Genomic DNA, 20,866 nt, shown 5'->3' with positions numbered 1-20,866 from the left:
CCTCTTCTGGTGCATCAGACTCATCGCTATTTGCCTCAATAGGTCCAACAGGGTCCTTTCTAATTACTACTTTATCAGCCCGAAACTTATGTTCCTTTTTTACTTGCCCATCCAAGTCCCTGTATTCCGGTACTCATGCCGTACGGCATAACCGAGTGATTGTGGATGGAAATAAGAACCCATACCTTTGCACATGACAGTGAATGAACATCTCGTCGTGAATAATCTTAGCCACATCAAAATCATGGCCATTGATAAAATACCATATCAGTTCAGCCCTGGGACCATTCACCTCAGTGGTATTGGAGGAAGGCAACAAGCACCTATTTATGACATAAAGCCAACACTTCCCTTCAAAGGTAAGCGATGCCGAATGAAACTTCCGCCCCGGCATAACCCACACTACCTCCTTGTTGGGCACACATATTGTGCTAAAAAACAATTGCCACGAGGTTGGTTCTCCGATATATGTGTCATAGTAGACCCTCTGAATGGCCTCTATGGATGCGCCCACACTCTTCTTTCGAACCGTGCAAACATGGTTAACATGTTCCGGGCAGTTCGCATAAAACTCCCGCACAACCATTAAATTGACTTCGTTAGGTTCTTCAAACAATATCCCCAACCCTCGCCAGATCAATTCACGATACATATTGGGGCAGCCATTTTGGAGGGACCTCATATCAATTCCCCTCTCAGGTATGGGTTTCTTGGATGCCTTATTATAGAAACGTTCCTGGGACTCACTAGATACGAACATGTTAGTATCAAACTAGCAAACATTGGCAGAAGATCGCGGCGGGGACGAGCCAGCGTGATCCCTGGAGGAGGCACCTGTGGTTCTTCGTTTCTTGGATGGTGTCATAATACCTGAGGAAAACTTATGAGGATTTGGGTTAGGGAGAAAAGGAAGGAAAGCAGAAGAAAAGAGATGAGAGAAGGGGGTATGGTTTGATTTATTGGGGGTGTTTAGGAAGGGGGAGTTCCAATTTAGGCTAAGTAGAAGGGGGTCAGGATTTAGGTTAAGTAGAAGGGGGGTCAGGATTTAGGTTAAGTAGAAGGGGGGTCGGGATTTCAAAAGACAAAAAGAAGAAAGAAAAGAAAAAAATAAAAAAATAACATACAACACGGGTGCCCAATGTGCGATCGGTGCACGGCCGCGCACGTGTGGCAGTGAGAGTCCGAAAATTCGCGGCCAGTTGCGTGCTCGATGCGCGGCCGCGCACGATCTTTTTTTCCTGCCACTTTTATCCTTTTTTCATGATTTCTATACCCCGAGTCGTTCCAATTCAAAATCAAACATGAAAAATAAAGAAAAACACAAAAAATCGGATTGTCTCCCAAGAAGCGCCTGATTTAACGTCGCGGTACGACGAATTACAATAAACCCATGGTTTGACTCCCAAGAAGCGTCTGATTTAACATCGTGGAATGACTCGGGCTATCCCTTATCAAGGATCTTTCAAGTACAAGGTCGAGATCACTTTATCTTTCTAACCATGCCCTAATAATGTTTTAGTCTTTGACCATTAACTTTGAACTTGCGAGCGCCTTCTTCCGATGTATTCTCGACGGCTCCAGTTGAATGCATCTCTACCACACGAAATGGTCCTGGCCATCTTGACTTCAACTTGCTCGGAAATAACTTCAATCTTGAATTGTATAGCAATACCATATCTCCAGGTTTAAAATTCTGCTCAAGAATATTTTTGTCATGCATCATCTTCATTCTCTCCTTGTATAGTCTTGTGCTCTCAAAAGCTTGGTAGCGAAACTCATCAAGCTCGTGCAACTCTGTGACTCTATTTGTACCTGCATCTTCTATATCGAGATTCAGCTGCCTCAATGCCCACAAAGCTCTATGCTCCAACTCCACTGGTAAGTGACATGCCTTCCCAAATACCAATTTATACGACGACATGCCAATCGGAGTTTTGAAAGCGGTACGATATTCCAAAAGTGCATCATCTAACTTTCTCACCCAATCCGTTCTTGTAGCACTCACGGTCTTTGTCAAAACGCTCTTTATCTCTCTGTTCGAAACTTCCACTTGCCCACTCGTTTTTGGGTGATATGCGGTGTTGACCTTGTGGCACACACCATATTTTTCTAACAACTTTGCAAAGGCACGGTTGTAGAAGTGAGTGCCTCCATCACTGATTATTGCCCTTGGAGAGCCAAATCGGGTGAATATATTCTTTCTCAAAAAACCAATGACCCCCTTTGCATCATTTGTAGGGAGCGCTACAGCCTCCACCCATTTTGACACATAGTCCACAGCTACGAGTATGTACTTGTTTCCATATGAGCTGACAAAAGGCCCTATGAAATCGATTCCCTATACATCAAACACTTCTACCTCCTGAATTGGGTCCATGGGCAACTCATGTCGGCGGGAAATATTCCTGGTTCGTTGGCATTAATCACAACCCTTCACCCAGAAGTATGTATCTTTGAACACTGTCGGCCAGTAAAAGCCTGACTCCAACTCTTTCGCAGTTGTCCTTACTCCCCCGAAATGGCCACCATATGGGGATGCGTGACAAGACTGCAAAATAGAATATTGGTCTATCTTGGAGATACATCTCCGGATCATGTTATCAACACAAATCCTAAACAGATAAGGCCCATCCCAATAATACATGCGACAATCACGGAAGAACTTTTTCTTTTAGCCAGAGGAAAGGTCGTAGGGGACAATACCGCTCGCCAGGTAGTTTTCAATGTCTGCATACCATGGTGCTACCTCAAGGCTCGTGGCCAACAATTGTTCATTCGGGAAAGTCTCCACAATCTCCTCCACCTCAACCTTCTTCTCTACTCCTTCCAGCCTAGACAAGTGATCAGCCACTTGGTTCTCCGTTCCATTTCGGTCACGACTTTCTAAGTGAAATTCTTGCCACAGTAATACCCATCGAATCAGGCGCGGCTTTGACTCCTTCTGTTCAATTAGGTACCTGAGAGCAACATGCTCAGTATAAACAATTACCTTCGAGCCTATCAGGTATGACTTGAATTTGTCAAATGCGAACATCACTGCTAGCATCTCCTTCTCGGTCACTGTGTAATTTAGTTGGGAACCAGTCAAAGTTCTACTTGCGTAGTAGATTAGATGTATGACTTTATCTTTTCGCTGCCCAAGAACTGCTCCCACAACATAGTCGCCTGCATCACACATCAGCTCAAATGGTTACTCCCAGTCGGGTGCAACTATGATAGGTGCAAACACCAACCTCTTCTTCAATTCCTCAAAAGCCACCCTGCAGTCATCAGAAAACACAAAATGGTGATTTTTTTCAAGCAATTTATATAACGGGTTAGCAATTTTGGAAAAATCTTTTATAAACCGCCTGTAGAAACCGGCGTGGCCAAGGAAACTTCTTATTGCCTTGACGGAAGTGGGTGGTGGCAACTTTTCTATTATATCAACCTTTGTGTGATCCACTTCAATGCCCTTACTCGACACTAGGTGCCCCAAGACTATACCTTCATGTACCATAAAACGGCATTTTTCCCAGTTTAGTACAAGATTAGTCTCCATACACCTCTTCAATACTCTTTTCAAGTTCATAAGGCAATAATCGAATGAGTTCCCCACCACTGAAAAGTCATCCATGAAAACCTCCATTATTTTCTCTACCATATCTGTAAAGATGGCCATCATGCACATTTGGAATGTGGCGGGTGCATTGCATAGACCAAACGACATTCTCTGAAAGGCATAGATGCCATATGGACAGGTGAACGACGTTTTCTCTCTATCTTCCGGGGCAATAGAAATCTGATTATACCCCGAGTATCTATCCAAAAATCAAAGTGGGACCTCCCTGCCAATCTATCTAGCATCTACTCAATGAATAGCAGTGGGAAATGGTCTTTCCGGGTGGCCTTGTTCAACCTTCTGTAATCCATACAGATTCGCCATCTTATGACTGTTCTTGTTGAGATCAACTCGTTGTTCTGATTTTGCACTACTGTCATTCCACCCTTCTTTGGCACACACTGAACTGGGCTGAACTAGTTACTGTTAGAGATGGGGAAGATGATTCCCACATCTAACCACTTAATCACTTATTTCTTTACCACTTCTTTCATGTTGTGGTCCAGCCTTCTTTGATGTTCTTTGGACGGTTTGTGCCCATCTTCCAGTAGAATCTTATGCATACAAAATGCCGGGCTGATACCCTTAATATCAGCAATGGTCAAACCAATTACAGTCTTGCACTCCATCAACACCTGTAAAAGTTGTTCTGCTTGCACATCTAACAAACTAGATAAGATAATAACATGTAAAGTTGAGTTAGGTCCCAAGAAAGCATACCTGAGGTGAGACGATAACGGTTTTAGCTCCAACTGTGGTGACTCTTCAATTGATGGCTTAGCTGGAGGGGTCTTTCTTTCTTCTAAGTGTAAAGGCTCGAATTAGAGCTCTCTTTTCCAGTACCTTTGGCCTTCAAGGGCCAAAACTCACTCAACCAAGTCCTCACCATCTACCTCTTCTAAATTCATGAGGCAGGCTGCTAGAGGGTTTTTTACGTTCAGAGCCTCATCTTCCTCCTTCAAAATCACATCCATAGCTTCTATGAGAGAGTAGTTAGCAAACTCACTGGGTCGCCACATAGACTTCTACATATTGAATGTTATCTCTTCATCGTTCAGTCTCATCTTTAGCTCTCTAGTTTCACAATCAATTAGAGCTCTCCCAGTGGCCAGGAATGGCCTTCCCAAAATTATGGGAATCTCCTCGCCAACCCGGCAGTCCAGAATGACAAAATCTGTCGGAAACATAAACTTTCCAACCTGCACCAGAACATCTTCATGTATACTTGATGGCCTCTTCACCATTCAGTCAGCTAGTTATTGTAACATGGATGTGGGTCTTGCTCCTCCAATGCCTGACCTTTTATAGATAGCCAAGGGCATCAAGTTTATGCCCACCCCTAAATCACACAATGCTTTAGCAAAAGCATAGTTACTTTTTGTGCATGGGATTGTGAAACTTCCCGGGTCGGATAACTTCTCAGCTATGGGTCTTGTCACGACAGCACTACAAGTCTGAGTTAGTGTAACAGTGGCTAAGTCTTGAAAGTCGAACTTACGAGACATCAAGTCCTTCATCATTTTTGCATAACCAGGCATCTCCTTCAAGGCGTCATTCAATGGAATGTTCACCTGGATTTGCTTTAACATCTTCATGAATTTCTTATATTGCTCATCCTTATGATATTTGGCCAATCTCTGTGGGAAGGGTGCTGGAGGTCGCTTCTTTCCTGTGATTTGAGTTTGATCCTGTTCAGGCACTGTTTCTAAAGCCTTCTTTTTCCCTAACTCAGTCTCCTTCGCAATTTTTTTCTTTGCTTGTTTCTACTGGTGCATGTTGTACTGTCACCTCTGTTAACCCTATTGAATCCTCTACCTCAATTGGTACTGACACAAGTATCTCAGTTGGTCAGCTTTCATGAGCAATTTATTGCTTTAGATCAAGATCTCTACCATTTCTTAGACTCACCGCCATAAGTTGCTTCGGGCCTTGCTCTTTTGGATTGACATGCGTGTCTGCAGGTAACGTCCTTTTGGGACGATTATTCAGAGCCATGGATAACTGCCCTAATTGAATCTCAATGCCTTTTATTGCTGAGTCATGTGCTTCGACTTTCTCTAGCTGCTGATTTTGTTGATTGTATCCCTGTTGCCTTTTGTAAGGCACAACTTGACCCTGTTGTCATATAGCTCCAGGATTGTTGCTATTATTGTATTGTTGTTGTGCTGGTCTATACTGCTGATTCTGCTGCCCCCAATTCTGACCACCTTGCCTTTGTCCTCCATAGTTGCCCACGTAGTTCATATTCTCTTAATAGTTCTGGTTATCACTTTCACCACTCCACGAGCATACATATGGTTGGTTAATACATGGTGTACATAAGCCTCCATTAGTCGTGTCAACTATGTGTACCTGCTTCTGGCCTGATTCGTCAATCTTCTTGGCAAGGATACTCATTTGCATCATCAGAGTGGCCATATTCTCGGCTATGGAATTGTTTGGGTCCAAAGCCACTGACTGAACTATATGAGTGATTGTAGAGTCTCTTGTAATCCATCTTGAGTTTTGATCCATTTTATCTAGCAGGACTTTACACTCTCTAAATGATTTGCTCAAAATGCTCCACCTACTGAAGCATCAATGTTGGCCTTCCAGCTATCTGCCAATCCCATGTTAAATCTTTGTCCCAACATCTGATCTGGAATACCATGATGTGGACACTTAACCAGCATCCCTTTGAATCTATTCCATATTTTTTGTAGTGTTTCAGCTGGTTTCTGCCTGAAGCTCAATATCTCATTAACTTGTTTGGCAGTCTTATTGAGTGGGTAGAACTTGTTCAAGAACTGCTTGACTAAGTCCTCCCAGGTGGTGATGGAGTTTATGGGAAGCGAATTAAGCCAAGTTTGAGCTTCTCCAGTCATTGAGAATGGAAACAATAACAATATAATTACTTTCGGTGTCACATTCGGTTGCCTTTGAGTGACACAAATTGACAAAAAGTTTTTCAGATACTGTTATGGATCTTCAATGTAAGACCCGGAGAACAGTCCCTTGTTTTGCAGTGGAAGTAGCATGTTATTTGTGATTTGAAATGACTCCGCTTGTATCTGAGGGACTGCAATTGCGGTTGCCAGATTTTCAGCGGTGGGTTGTGCCCAATCATACAAGGCTGCTTCTGGCACAAGGGGTTCCACATCCAGATTGTTTGGGTCATTCCCATTGTTTCTATTGTTTATGTTGTCTATTACATCACCCATGTCTAGTTCGATTGATTCTGTTGAGTTCTGTTGTCATTTGTTCTTCTTGTTTGCACGATTTAATGCCTTGAAAGCTTTTTTAGGATCCGATAATGATTCAAATAATTCACCAGTTCTTGAGGAGTTTCTAGTCATGCACCTGTAACACCCAAGACGACAAACGTTAGAATTTCAATATAATGAATTTCAAGCCTAGAAAGCTGACTAAACTACGAATTCTAGCTATTCTTCTAGTTGTAATTAATAACACCGTTAAGTCCCCGGCAACGGCGCCAAAATTTGATCATGCCCAACTATGCCTTATAAAAAGGACTAAGCGGTCGTTGCAAATATAATCTGGTTTACAAGTCCATAGTCGAATCCCACGGGAAATTAACGTATTAATCACAACTGCTAGTTTCACTAGAATTCAAGTAATCAACTTCCAAAAATATTGAATAATGAGTGGAGTGTTTACCAACTAACGACGAGATAATTAAAAAGCTGTAATTTTATTACTAACAAAGCAAATATTGTAGACAAGATTGGAAAGGCCTAGGGTTATGATTTTCTCTCTTATCGGAATCCTCTCTGCTACGTCTCCTATAAATTCGCCTAGATACTCTCTACCGATCATGAATACTTTAGGTGTCGTAATTCTCTTCCGAGCAAATACAACAATTTACTACACGTATTCTTTCGAACTATACTAGTTAGCACTAGTTTACCGCTCACTAAGATCGCACCAAGATTTTGTTATTCCTAATGTCACATTTAAACCCTTCGTATTAATCCCTCAAATACGTTAGGAGTGACGTTGTTCAATAACTACCTAAATATGTACCATTTTCCAAGTAATACACACTATATAGGCATAACCGATTGAGGGCCCTTCAATCAACCACAATAATCACGTAGTTGAACAAGTAGAGAAAATCCAATGGCAAATTTATATTAAACGCAACAAAAATTCATCCTCCAAGAGGTTCCATCAAACCTTAGAATACGGAGTTTAGCTGCTCATAATTGTTTTCACAACCACAATATAAGAATCATCACCAATACTAGAAAAAAGGGAAGAAGAAAGATAAAAACTCGTTTCCGAATCTTCCTTCTTGCTCCTTGCATGTTCTTGCCTTCAAAGTTCTTCTAAAAACCAAGATACCCTCTTTTTGGACGAGTTGGGCTTCATATAGGTCAAGTGAAGTCGCCTCCGAAATTATAATTTTAGCCCTGAAATATTTTTTCTCGGAAGGACATGCGCGGCCGTGCACCTGCGCATATGACCGCGCATCTGGCCATGCACTTTGGCCAGTTTCTGCTTGACTTGCGCGGCCCAGTGCGCGGCCGCGTACCTGGGCAATTTTTTGCACTCCTCTTCGTTCTTCTTTCTAAGTGCGCTAACCTCCTTTGATCCTCGAACGAATTTTTAATTTATTCCATAAGCTTTTACTTGGCCTTCAACGCTCCATATCAGCTCAAAAAATGGTCCCTAACCTCATTGTAGCCCGAAATTGCTCCTGTAAAGCATAAAGTACTCAGTCAGAGCAATTTACTACCTTTTAATGCTCAAACATCAGTAAAGTGCAATAATTTAGAGTGCAAATAGTGGCCAAAATACATAGTTATAGCCTACCATCAAGCATCTTGTAGGATATCTTGTAATCCATAAATCGTATGTTTGTGTTTGGCTAGAGTTAGTCAAAGTGGTGAGCTTTGTAATAGAGTTATTAAAGAGAGGCTTGCAATAGAGTTATTGTAAGTAAGCGAGGGATTAAGAGTTTAATTCCTAGGTTACGATAAGTTGTAATCTAAAATTGCTCGGTTAGTGAAGTTGAAATCTTACGAATGTAGGTCGTGGTTTTTAATCCTGTGAACTGAGAGTTTTTCACGAAAACTATTGTTATGCTATTTACTTACTACTGTGTGTGTTCTGTATGAACTAATAGAGAACCAGGTTATCTATACAGTTTGGTGGACTCTTAGTTTACATCGTATATGTAAAGCTTGGTAAAAGAAATTTCAGAGATATAAGGTGCATACGCGTATTGGATCTAAGATTTCTGCTTCTACTTATATTATTACTATCTTTTAGGCGATAACTTATAATGTATACAAGAGTTCAATCGAATACATCTACTTGATCGAATCCGAAAGTTCTGCTTGTTCTAATTCGATATTGTACTTTTTGCTCAGATCATTTACAAGAAATATTTCTTTGCATGTTAAACCTATGCTTTATGGGCAGATGCAGCTTTACGTTACTAGATTCATCTGACTTATGTACTGTTGATCCGGAGAATAAATTTATGTTAAAAAAATTCACTTAAATTACAATAGTTAACAAATATAAAACTATTAATTTTAACAATACCGAGTTTAATATTATAAAATTTTTAAAATTGAATAAAAAATTTAAATTCTGAATATGATTTTGTAGGTGTTTGTAGGGAGGTAAGTGGCGGTCAGTCACGAGATGCTGGGATTAGGGGAGTAGAAATTTTAACGGCAACCACAACATCTACTCCATTTGATTCAAGTTCCCAATGATTGACATGTCTGCTAGAGGCTTGAAAAGCAAACATCCCTATTAATTGCCTCGTTATCTTTTTTGCACATGAAAAAATGAGTTGGGACCAAAAGACACTTTGGAGGGACATGCCTAATACCCTGTGTGTTATGTGAGGTGTGAGATGATGTTATCTAATGAATGAGACTTAAGCTAAGAAGAGATTCAAAATAGAGTAATGTCTCATCTTTGTCATACTTCCAATACATAGCCTGCAGGCCTTTTCAACTCTGCAGCTGGCAATTGGCAAAGGCTTCTTACCTCTTCTTTCCTTTTCTTCCATTTTTTCACTCTTTGGCGGCTTGCTCTGCAGGGGTAACATAGACCACAAGTTCATCTAGTAAAACGAATAACAAAGAGCAAAATATAAAAATAAAAATAGTACTAACAAGAAAAACATTGCTCCCACTTTTAGATAGTTTAAACTTAGATCACTGTGTCATAAATATTCAAAAAAAATAATTTTACGACCAGAATACTTGTTGGATGGATGAATCCCTCCGCCCTCAATTTGAAGCCAAAAAAATATTTTTAGTTGAGCAACTATACAATATCATTTCATCTATATTTAGGTCTACCGCATTTGTGTACGAACTTTCTTAGGTGGCATTTGTTTCTATTTATCACCTCACATTATTACAAGTAAAACTGATGACCACCCTTATCTATCAGGGCCCCTTTCTTTGTACCATTCCATTCTCTTCTAACAAAAAACATGAGAAACTGTGAACAGAATGGACCCAACATTCAGATGTTACAGACCCCCTATCATTGCCCAAATCACTTTGACCAATTTTTAACTTTTTGAATTTCTACGCCCCCTATTCTTTTGACCCTATAGGAAAGGGGTATAGGTCTATAACTCTACTTTGTTTCATTTTCTCTTGTTGTTCCAATAGTGTACTCTCTGGAGTTTCCTACACAATATGTAGAGTTTTCTTTTCACTGAAATGGAAGCCTATGTTATAGTATCCTATGGACTATTAATGTTTGTTAGAAGTGATGGGACAGTAGAAGCATCAAATAGGCCTTAGACTTTATGAGCTTCCTGTAAACATGTTGCTCCTCCAAAATTTGCTAACATCTATTTTAGTAGGCGTTTGGACATAAATATTGTAGTACTATTTTTTTAAAAATAAATTAGAGTTAAGTTGAAAAATAGTATTTAAAATTATGTTGTATTTTATTTGAAAAAATATTGCAGTTTTGTGAGTGTCGAAAAAAGTTTTGCTGAAAGTTTTAGAATTTTAAAAATCATAAAAAACTAGCAAAATTTCATAGACGACCACGTTTTTGAAAAAATAATCTATGGACAAACGGGTCATTAGTCTTCTACTTTTAAAAAAAATTAATCTTAAATGTAAAGTAGTAGAAAAAAGTGATGAAATTTGGGAGTACATTGAAGTTTATGGCTGGATTTTGATTGTTAAGGTGTTCTCACAGAAAGCGTCTAGCTAGGTTTTTTAATTGCTAGCTCAATCCATATGAGGACATATTTTGGCTTGAGGTTAGCCAATAACGACCTGGAAAATTCTATTGGTAGTACCTATGTAATTCAAGGCATTTAGATATTATTCTATATTAGAACATGTTGTTTTATTAGGTATGTGTTACTTTCCACAAGTACAGTTGATCGAATAATTTTTCTCCATCAGAACTTAAGGATCATTTAAACTAGTTTTGGGGTTGTTAAAGATTTACTAATTATGCCTATCATCGTATGTTACTCATATTATTGCATCATTGCTTAGAGCAGGAAGCAAGGACAGTTCCTAGTCATATTTACAGAAATACTTAACTAGTTTGCTGTAGTATTCACTCCTACAATTAGGGGAAATATGTGACTCAAATAAAACACAATCGAGAGGACCAATTTGGAAATTAAGGCAAGAAAATTTTGGTCAGAATAAAATAAGAGAAGTGGTAAAAACTCTAACATTTCATGTAAGATTCTCACATTTGTTTATTACTTTTTATATGATTTTTTATAATATTCAAAATCTTGAAGAAACTACATATATTGGTGAAATTTTAGTTATAAACAATTACTAGTTACTAGATGAAAGTAAAAGAAGTTGTTCAATAATTCATCATTATAGAATCTTCAAAAGCTGAAGAAAAACTGAAGAAGAGACAGATCTCGGTAATTGTTTCATATCTACGTTACATTTCCAATGAATGAATAACCCAACTAGAGAAACGAGAAAGTTTTAACTTTTTAACATGTAAATGAAAAAGTTACACTATCAACTCACGTGAAAGATAATTTACATGTATATTTTCAACAATAAGAGAAATTAGTTATGGGCATGAGAAGCTACAATAAGAGATTAGTTATGACGTTGTTAGCGTATACAAGTTAAATAAGAAATAGGAGTACTTATTAGGAAGAAAAAAAAAGGAACTAATCACCAGCTGATATGACTAAAGTTCCATGCTTGTGGCTTACATAGGGAAGGTCGGGTAAAAACGTATTTTCGTATTAATTTTAACAGAATAATAACTATTTTTGCTCAGCATTAAAAATATTGGATAAAAATTAAATATCATGTTAAAAATGGTTATCGCACGCCATTTTTAATAAGTATATCCGGTAAAGGAAAACTATGACGTGGTTAAGTAAAAATGTTCTACCTCACTAGACTTGGGACTTTTATTAAGTACACAACTAAACGTTACGTTGGCCTAATTACCCCTGAACTCTAATATTTTCACTTTGTTTTATATATTATAAAAAATAAAAGTGTAAAAATAAATTCACAAAATACATTAAAATCTTAATTCCGTATAAATACAAGTTCATCAAAGTAATAATGTTAGAAATCTTATAGAATAATTTAACTTTGATATAACAATTTAAATATAACAAAAGAAAGGAGATTGAGACACAGATGTGTTAAATTAAAGTCCGGAATTTTTCGAGAGATACAAACTTTAGCAAGAATAATTTTATCTTTACAATTAATCTAGTGTTTTGCTTTCAGGGGTGTTTTGGCACATCGCATTCCCAACTGTATCATTGTCCCATAGTGCCTTGATAGACTACTGACTATAACAGAAAATCTACTCAGAAAATTGCTGTGAAAAAAGAGAAATGCCATTTTGCCTCCATCCAGACACACCTTATGAACAAGAAGCTTTCGAGGAAAACCAAAATATAACAATCAGCACCAGATAACAATACATTCTAGCATACTTAAATTCTAGGAATGAGTGCGAAACGCCATAATTACTGTTTGTAGAACCAGAACTGATATCAGCCTCAACACAGACATGAATTGTTTCAACGTAAAATATCATTTGTAGAGCTCTTCCATGGTATCTTTCAAGCGTTGAACATCAGCACCAATAACTTCAGATGTTTTCTTCCCATTTTGAAAGAAGTGTAATGTAGGCTGCATATAATGAATAGTTTTTTAGTTTATATAGAGGAATTGACTACCGATGAACCATGTATAACTCAAACCAGATTTTGACGTTTCTGTTTAACCATCTGACCATGAACTTAATTAATGTACATCACCAGAATCATCAATTTTTATTTAATTTTGAAAACCTCATAATGCTAGAGTAGGCTCTCAGTCTCTTGTCATATCTTTATCTTCTTTGATTCAAAGTATTCCCCTTTGATGAAATATCACATGATCTGGAATTTCCACATTGAATACATTCTAGAGGAGAATACTCATGAATAACCCAATCTTCTCTAATTGTACATGCATCTCCACTAAGACATAAATCTCCACTCTCTCAAACATTACATCTTTTTCATGTATTTCCAGCACCCTCCATGACACAAAATCCTCTTTTCATGTTTCTCCTTTCTAACATTTTCTGTTCTTGACAATAATTTAGCCATCACATTGTAGTCAATATGTCCATTTCCCACAAAAACAATCTAAAACTTAACCTCAAATTTTGAGAAATGGATAAATCATCCGTGGCCCTGAGTTAATTAACTAGTGGACCTCTGTGGCTCTATCTAACCAAGCATTACCTTCTCTTCCCAACAGTGTATGAACCTGAATAACCATCACATGACAAGGGGTTGACAGCGTCTAGAGGATCATGCTCTCTAAGATGCCCTTTCTATTGTTCATAAACAAGAACATCTTATTTTGGAAAGGCGTGCCTTGAATCTCTATCCCAGATTGACTTTGCCCAACATCATTCTACATTACTGGACAGTACATCTCTAGAAGTTCCTACAACCTAATCATTAAATATTCTATAGATTTTTTTCCGAGCTAATTTGAACTTAGCAGCTTTCTTTTTTCTCCTTTATATGAAAGGTGGTGGCCGGGCCAGCTTGCACACACTAATCAACCGAGCAGTCTGTTACAACCCACAAGCACAGGTGCCGGATGAAGATAAACCGACTCACAAGGTTAGAGCAGATGGGTTCACACAAAGTGTTATCTGGGATTTGAACTTGGGATCTCCAAATTGTTATTCCTACTCAAGCACTCACCAATCCATTGGGAACAAACTTCATTCTGCTTTGTGTTATTTACATGTAGAAAAGCATGCATATCTAATTCCTAAACAGAAAGTACTATATATTTCTTGCTGAATATATCTTACCAGCACAGCAGAAGAGAATATCTGGAACAAAAACTTGTCAAGTATATGTTTATGATGATGGACAAAGAAAACATATTCTTTAGAAATCTTTTGATAGATATAACAGTATCATGTATATAAGATTTGTACTCAGTTATATATAAAGTTTAACTGCTTGATCATGAGAGTCTTTAAATTGACTTAATCCTTTTGCATATTCATGTGTCTGCTTTCAGAGAAGATAAGGAGAAGAAGGAAGTTGATGTTTACCACAGAGTGAATGTTCAACTTGCTCAATGCATTTCCAAGCCCTTCCTGCATGTGGAAACATGCTCAGTATACAAGTGGATAGGATTAATCGAATGCAAGTGGATTAACCACAAAATAGGAAGCTTGGAGAAACAAAACGGACCAAGTGAGTTCTAAAGGATTACAAAAATTTAATCTCTAAGGAATTTTTGAAACTAATGGCTAAAAAACAAACAAATTTAAGCATCATAACATATTACCAGAAAGTATTCGAACTAGGACACGTAGCATAGACTTCATCTTTTATCAAAAGGCAAGCCTATGATCTTAACGAATTAGCCATATGTTGTTCTTTCTCCCAATTCTTCCTTTTTGTCAAACTATGATATAAACTCATCCACTTGCTATATGCCGATAAACTCATCACAACAACAACAACCCAGTGGATAAACTCATATCCAGACTAAACATATTAAAAGTACTTCGATTGCTATCTGCAGACAAACTCATCAATGTCCAAACTAAGCATGCCAAACGTACCCACAGGTGAGGGATGGCAAGCAACAAGCTCCAAGATACCTCGCTTATTCACACAAAGAACACTATCTGCTGATGTCCCTTCAAGTGCAAGTCTTAATGTATAGAAATGACAGGCATTCAGCACTTCAATGTGCCAGCATGTCAAACTAGAATCAACACTCACAAAGATAAGACTAGGAACGGGATCATTTGACTATTTTATCATTATTTTCAAGAAGCAGCTTACAAATCTAGGCTGGACGACACATGTCCCAACAGCGGTAATAACGGGTTCCATCTCATGGGAATTTTTGTGATCAAATAAAATCAGGTGGACATGACTTACTGCTGGCTAAGAGCCTGCAACTTTAATGACTTAGGTATGCCAGAGACCATCATGAGGTAACTAAAACCACCCTAACCTTCAAATATTACACTGGAGTTCAATGCGACAAAAGCAACAACCAAAGGAGCTGTGTGTGCCAGTCAATCCAGTAGTTCTTTCTGTTTGGTTTGGGCAGTTAACTTTCCCCATTGCCTAATGTCATAAAATCAGGATTCAAGGTTGGCACAATTTAAAGAAATTAGATGTATCCAAGACATATGCAACTTAATATCAATTTCAGAAATGTCCATTATCTATTTCACACACACTCCACGAGAGTTTCTCCATAATCTTCTAAAGTTTGCTGAACAGCCACAATCTGGAATCAAGACTCAATTTTATCGGTGATCATATCGGCCAGAAGACCAAAAAGGATAGAAATAAACTAGAAAGTTCTACAGGTACAAAGAGCAGAAAAACATAAGATCTCCTATGAGTTACATTATTAAGAATCTAACATAACTATCCAAGTCCTACTATTAACGTATTTTTTAAAATTATTTTTTTATTTTTATCCAATTCTGATGCTTATTTTCTCGATATGTATAACATAAAAGAAGATTCACTAAACTCAAATCTAGAGTCCAAGACAGACAGCATGTCAAAGTTAGGTTATGGCTATCAAGCTAAATCTTTCAGGCCACACAGTAGTTATAGTGAGACCAAATATAACTAGTGACGCTGGTTGCTTGTCAAGAAGGGAAGAATAGTAATCTCTCTGTCAATCAGAAATCTGAAAGGAAGGGAGGAACATGTTTGAACTGAAGAGATTAACATCCCCATTGAATTATAAAGGAATAGAGAGCATAAATACAAAAGGGGTAGTTGTCAAGTAAATTGAAAACAACTGGAGTGTCAGGCACCTCACGGAATAAAAAAGCGATGATCTACGTGGGTTAGAATAGGTGGAGATCATCTGGAACGTGTTTGAAAGGAAGAGTATGGGAATTCCAACAGATTTAACAGCATAACTATGATCGTTGGGGCAACAGAAAGGAGTGAAAAACAGGAATACATGGATATTCAGTATTCACTTGCCAATTGGGATGCGGTGGCAAATGAGTATGCTTTTGGTTAGAGTTTTGCTGTTGATAACAATTGAGACATTGCTGATGATCTGGACAATCATGGCATCAACAATCTGGAGACTCAAATCTCAGTTCTGTTGTTATTTGGCAAAAGGAGGGCTACACTACTTTATAGATGATCTGATGTTGTACTTTAGCATATAGATATATCTTAGTGGCCTGATGTAGCTTCTTTTTGTATATGAGCACTAGTTTGGCGATTCCTTAAAAAAACATAAACAACTTATCCAAAGAAAAGAAAGAAAGAAAGGGAGAATTGACCCATAGCAGCACCCCAGAAGAGTGGGTTCCATGACACATTTAAGGGTTCCTGAAAGGAATCCAAGAGACATTACAACAGGAAGACATTTCTTTACCTTGTCAATGTCAACTTTATATGTTGTCACATGAGGGTATTTCTCACTCAATTGGCCAATTACAGGGGACAACAGCCTACCTGGAAAAAGAATGGAGCAGAGAAGTAATTACTTATAACATCCAGGAGATGCTTTTCTAGAAAAATTAGTTACTTATTAAAGAAAGGCTAATTGAAGAGCAAGCCATTGTCCTTTTCATTGGTTTGACATGATGTTCAATGAGCGGTCTTCAAAGAAAGGTAAATGAAGCGAATAGAAATTTATGCATAACAATTCCTCTTAGAAATTATGCATCGATAAGAAGGATTAACTAGCTTACAGGGCCCACACCAGACAGCAGTGAAGTAAAATATTGCGGGCAAAGATTCATCTGCAACAATATGTACAGATGCTTAGCAAGTGTAGGAGCCAAAAGACATAAAACAGGTATGTTATTGAGCCTAATCACACTGAAATACCTTGTACTTTGCGAAGTGAAGTATTGAACTGTTCTTCAGACTCAATTGATACAATATTTGATGGACCTGTAATTAACGAGCCCCAAAATGGTTAACAAGCAGCAAGGACCTTAGTGTCGAATAAAACATCTTTTCATTTGTAATAGAAGAGAAAATGCGCAGAAGAAATCGAACTCCTAACGAAATTGTTTCTTCCCCAACCTTTTGGTTGTCTTTTTTTCTTTGGGTGTGGGTGTGTGTGTGTGTGTGTTGGGGGGGGGGGGGGGGGTTCACATCAACCATTATCATCAAGTTCTCCTTGGGTTCAAATTGCACATTCATGAGGCAAGAAAACTCTTCTCACAGTAACTGAGGATCCTCACCTATCAAATGATTCAAATCCACTTACTCTACAAGAAAAGGTACACCCTTACGTCTGCCCAGTGCTCTTAAAACACAGATTGGCTGACAACTCTAGCTCCTCCCTGTGAACCTCAACTTCAGGTGATTGTTACATGCTTATCCTGACTGCAGGCGTTACATCTATATTTTCTGAACACAATTGGTCATAATCCAAGCAAAGTATTACTAGGAAACTTTTCCATGAACCTAGTGTGAGCCATCCTAAGCTAAGCATTAATAACTGTAGATACAACTAGTATATATGCTGTTACTCCTCCAATATCCTTCAATTCCTTAACAGGATAAACATACACCGTCTACAGTGTCCTTAATTGACAAGGTTTGTTGCTACACGACCTCCAGCATCCTTCAGGTTCTTGATATTTACAGGGCAACATTTTCAGCACTTCCAGCAGTAGGTAATTCAGTAAAACAATCAGTCACTAATTTTGGAGCTGTTTTCTCTTTCTGCTCTTTCTTTCTCAAAATGTAGTTACAGCAGATAGGTGGTCTTTTTTTTAAGATAAGAAAAATGCAGCAGATAGGTGTTTGAACATCTAAACAGGACATCTTTATGTTTTCAGACAAATTCTATAATTGAAGATCAAAAATTGTTGGACCAATATTTCTTCAATTTGTCATAGTCAACTGACCAACTCTGTCCTGCAAAATCATCAACCTTTTTTCGGGATAACCAAGAAGTTAGTCGTTTACGGCTTTGGAACTCAGTGGATAATGAGCCCATCCCTCTTCCCTTCTCTACTTAAATACAAAACTTAGTTCACAGCAGGATTCAAACTCCTGACGTACCTCTACCACAAAACCCTTGTTGTACTAGCACTAACTAGATTTTACATATTTCACGCTAACCACGGGATAACCTAAAAACCGCTAGATTTGTCAAACTAAATGCAGTTGGACTAGTTTTCTGATTTAGCATACAAATATAGACTTTTCAGTATTCAAAACTAAAATGCTATGAGGCTATCATATGTAGCTAACAAACCTGAGGAAGATGGACTGGAGAAGTTTCTAGAATGATTTTGAACGTGATGAGACTGCAAATCAGGGATGAGGTTTGCCGTAATTTGGAATCCAGGAAGTAGATTGGGCTTCTCCAATAGAGTTAGGGTTGAGTAGGAGACGGTGGCGGCTGATGACACCATTAATGTCTGGCTCAATTCAGAAGAGCGTCGTCCTGATGCTGTGAAAGATGGTCTGCAACCAACTAAACGCCGTAGTATCACTGAGATTCCTCTCATCTTTTCTCTCTTTGGCTCTCTGTCCGATAGTAGTGCTCGCTCGTTGAAATCTTGAGAAAGGGTTTTAGTTTTTAGTTTCTTTACTCAGGGTTTTCCAACTTTTTTAGGACGAGTTCGGCAGAAGTAACAAGATGGGGAATGAGATTGTGAGGAATAGAAAAATATGGGGTCAATTGCGAAAACGATTTTCCTCTTTGGGCTTCTTGACTATATGGACTTCTTTGTCAATAGGCCCATTTCATCCGATTTTCATGGCAAAGGATACAGGGTTTGTTTTATTGGTAAAATTTTCATGTGATGCGCAGGTTTGCGATCACCGATTGTATCAGTACCCATTTTTTTTAAAATGCTTAACTGATATTCAATTTTTTAGCAACTTCAAAAACATACATTTTCCTCTTCTTCTTCACTCCTATTTTCTTCTTCTTTGTGTTTAAGGTTTATTCTTCTTCTTCTTTTTTTAGCAAATATACCACTAGGATGACTGTCTAGTGAAAATTTATTCTTCTTTTTAGTTGCAAAATAAATTTATTAAATTTGTTGTTATTTTAACAATTTGATATTTGGGATTTGTTCTTTATGATTTTTGAAAGTTATGTTTCAAATTGAGCTCATTTGGAGTAAATTTGGGTATTGAATCGTGTGTTGGATTGTTGAAATTCTAAGAATAAATTCACGTTTGAGAACTTCAGATTTTGAATCTAAAGTTGGCTGAAGTTGTATTGAAAAATTGAACTACTTAAGATTTTAAATTTTAAATCTGAAGTTATTTGAAGTTGTACTGAAAAATTGAACTAGTTAAGATTCAAATTTCTGAAGTTGCAATTGAAAGATAGAAGAACTTGAATCTGAAGTTGTACTAAAAATTGAACTATTTAAGATTTGAATTTCTGAAGTTGTAGCTAAAAGATATGAGAACTTAAGATTTGATTTCTGAAGTTGCACTGAAGAGATTGAACTACTTCAGATATGAGCGGATACACTTTGCAATTTTTTGTGTAATGCGGGTATAAATCAATGATGGTCCTCAAAATGGGTATATATGCAAATGCCCCATTTTACTGGGCTTGCAACAAATTTTGGAAAATTATTTTGCAAAAAGGAATTTGCATATAGCGCTATAATTTAGAGCTTAATTATCATACATAACTATAGTTTACCTAATTGCAATTCGTAGCTATTGTTCAATTGTTACTAGCTTGTATCACTTGTATTTAGACGCACAACGAATACAACCTGTGTCAACTATATTTGTTCACGTAACGAATACAACATGTATCAATTGTATTCGTTCGCGCAGCTAATTCAACCAAGGCGAAATACAAAAATATAGAATAATAGAATGCTCTTATTGTGAATCAAACTCAAGACTTTCGCTTACTACGCGTACGCTCTAACCAACAAGTTGCGAGCGCTTGTTGCTCTCTTATTTCAGTTATAAACAATTGATCTCTTATTTCAGTACTATATGTGAATTTGCTATAAAATTCAAATATAGCTACGAATGGTAATTTTTTAAAACGAGCGAAAAATATTATGTGTCGCGTAATTTTTCCTTTTAGCAAAGCTTTTCTTTCTAACCCACTAAACAAGCTATTAATGGAAATGAAAGGAATGAGGCATTGGCATAAAATACCTGGTTAGTATCATATATAGTCTTTTTATGGGTATCTACCTTAGCAAGTAAATTTGTCATCAAATAATGTTAATTATTGTATTTTTTTTACATATGCATGCCAACAAAATACCTAATACTTTGGAAGGTATTGTTTCTAAAACATTAGGATATATGGATCCTACACGATTATCAAATTTTGATGTGAACTTTAGAAGAGCAAGAATTATTCTTGTGTCATTGCATGCATTGGTTTGTTGCGTATATCTTAAGTTTTTTCAATCAAAGCTTTAAATAGTGTTGTCATGTTGTGTAAACATTGATGTTATGCGCGCACCATCTCCGATTTATACCTTACCGAGGCTAAACTCATTCAGTGGAAATCTCATTTAAACTTTTGAATAAAATCATTGTTGATTATAACTCAATTAGAAAAGCACTAACTTTTATCTCTGATTTATTTTTTCTTTCCCAATAACTATACGAAATAAAATAAAAAAGTTTAGAATTCAAATGATGCGCGGAAGAGTCACCTCTAAGCTCCCCTACGTTTGACAACATTAAAGGATAACTTCAGAAAAGTTGCACTATTTTCCCTTTCAAAGGAACAAATGATACCAATAGAAAAGCAGACTCATGAC

General features: G+C 37.6%; 1 protein-coding gene across 1 annotated transcript; it reads right to left on the bottom strand.

The window, feature by feature from the left end:
• Positions 1-12,424: 12,424 nt before the first annotated feature.
• LOC104094963 (thioredoxin O2, mitochondrial-like) lies at positions 12,425-18,781 on the bottom strand. Its single transcript, XM_009600987.4, has 6 exons — positions 18,355-18,781; positions 16,968-17,033; positions 16,829-16,879; positions 16,510-16,589; positions 14,183-14,227; positions 12,425-12,744 (listed from the first exon to the last, which is right to left on the bottom strand). Exons 1-6 carry the CDS (start codon positions 18,608-18,610, stop codon positions 12,646-12,648), a joined length of 597 nt encoding a protein of 198 aa, XP_009599282.1. The 5' UTR covers positions 18,611-18,781; the 3' UTR covers positions 12,425-12,645.
• Between the last annotated feature and the right edge of the window lie 2,085 nt (positions 18,782-20,866).

Source organism: Nicotiana tomentosiformis, chromosome 2 (genome assembly GCF_000390325.3).
Source record: "Nicotiana tomentosiformis chromosome 2, ASM39032v3, whole genome shotgun sequence".
Classification (NCBI taxonomy): Eukaryota; Viridiplantae; Streptophyta; class Magnoliopsida; order Solanales; family Solanaceae; genus Nicotiana; species Nicotiana tomentosiformis.
This window is presented reverse-complemented; position numbering and strand designations above follow the sequence as displayed.

Excerpts from the sequence above, each read along its gene's own strand:
- LOC104094963 (XM_009600987.4), bottom strand. The coding sequence starts at position 18,610 with ATGAGAGGAATCTCAGTGATACTACGGCGTTTAGTTGGTTGCAGACCA. Across the intron at positions 16,880-16,967 it reads TTCACTTCGCAAAGTACAAG|ATGAATCTTTGCCCGCAATA; the intron begins GTATTTCAGTGT and ends ATATTGTTGCAG. Across the intron at positions 14,228-16,509 it reads ATAAAGTTGACATTGACAAG|GAAGGGCTTGGAAATGCATT; the intron begins GTAAAGAAATGT and ends TTCCACATGCAG.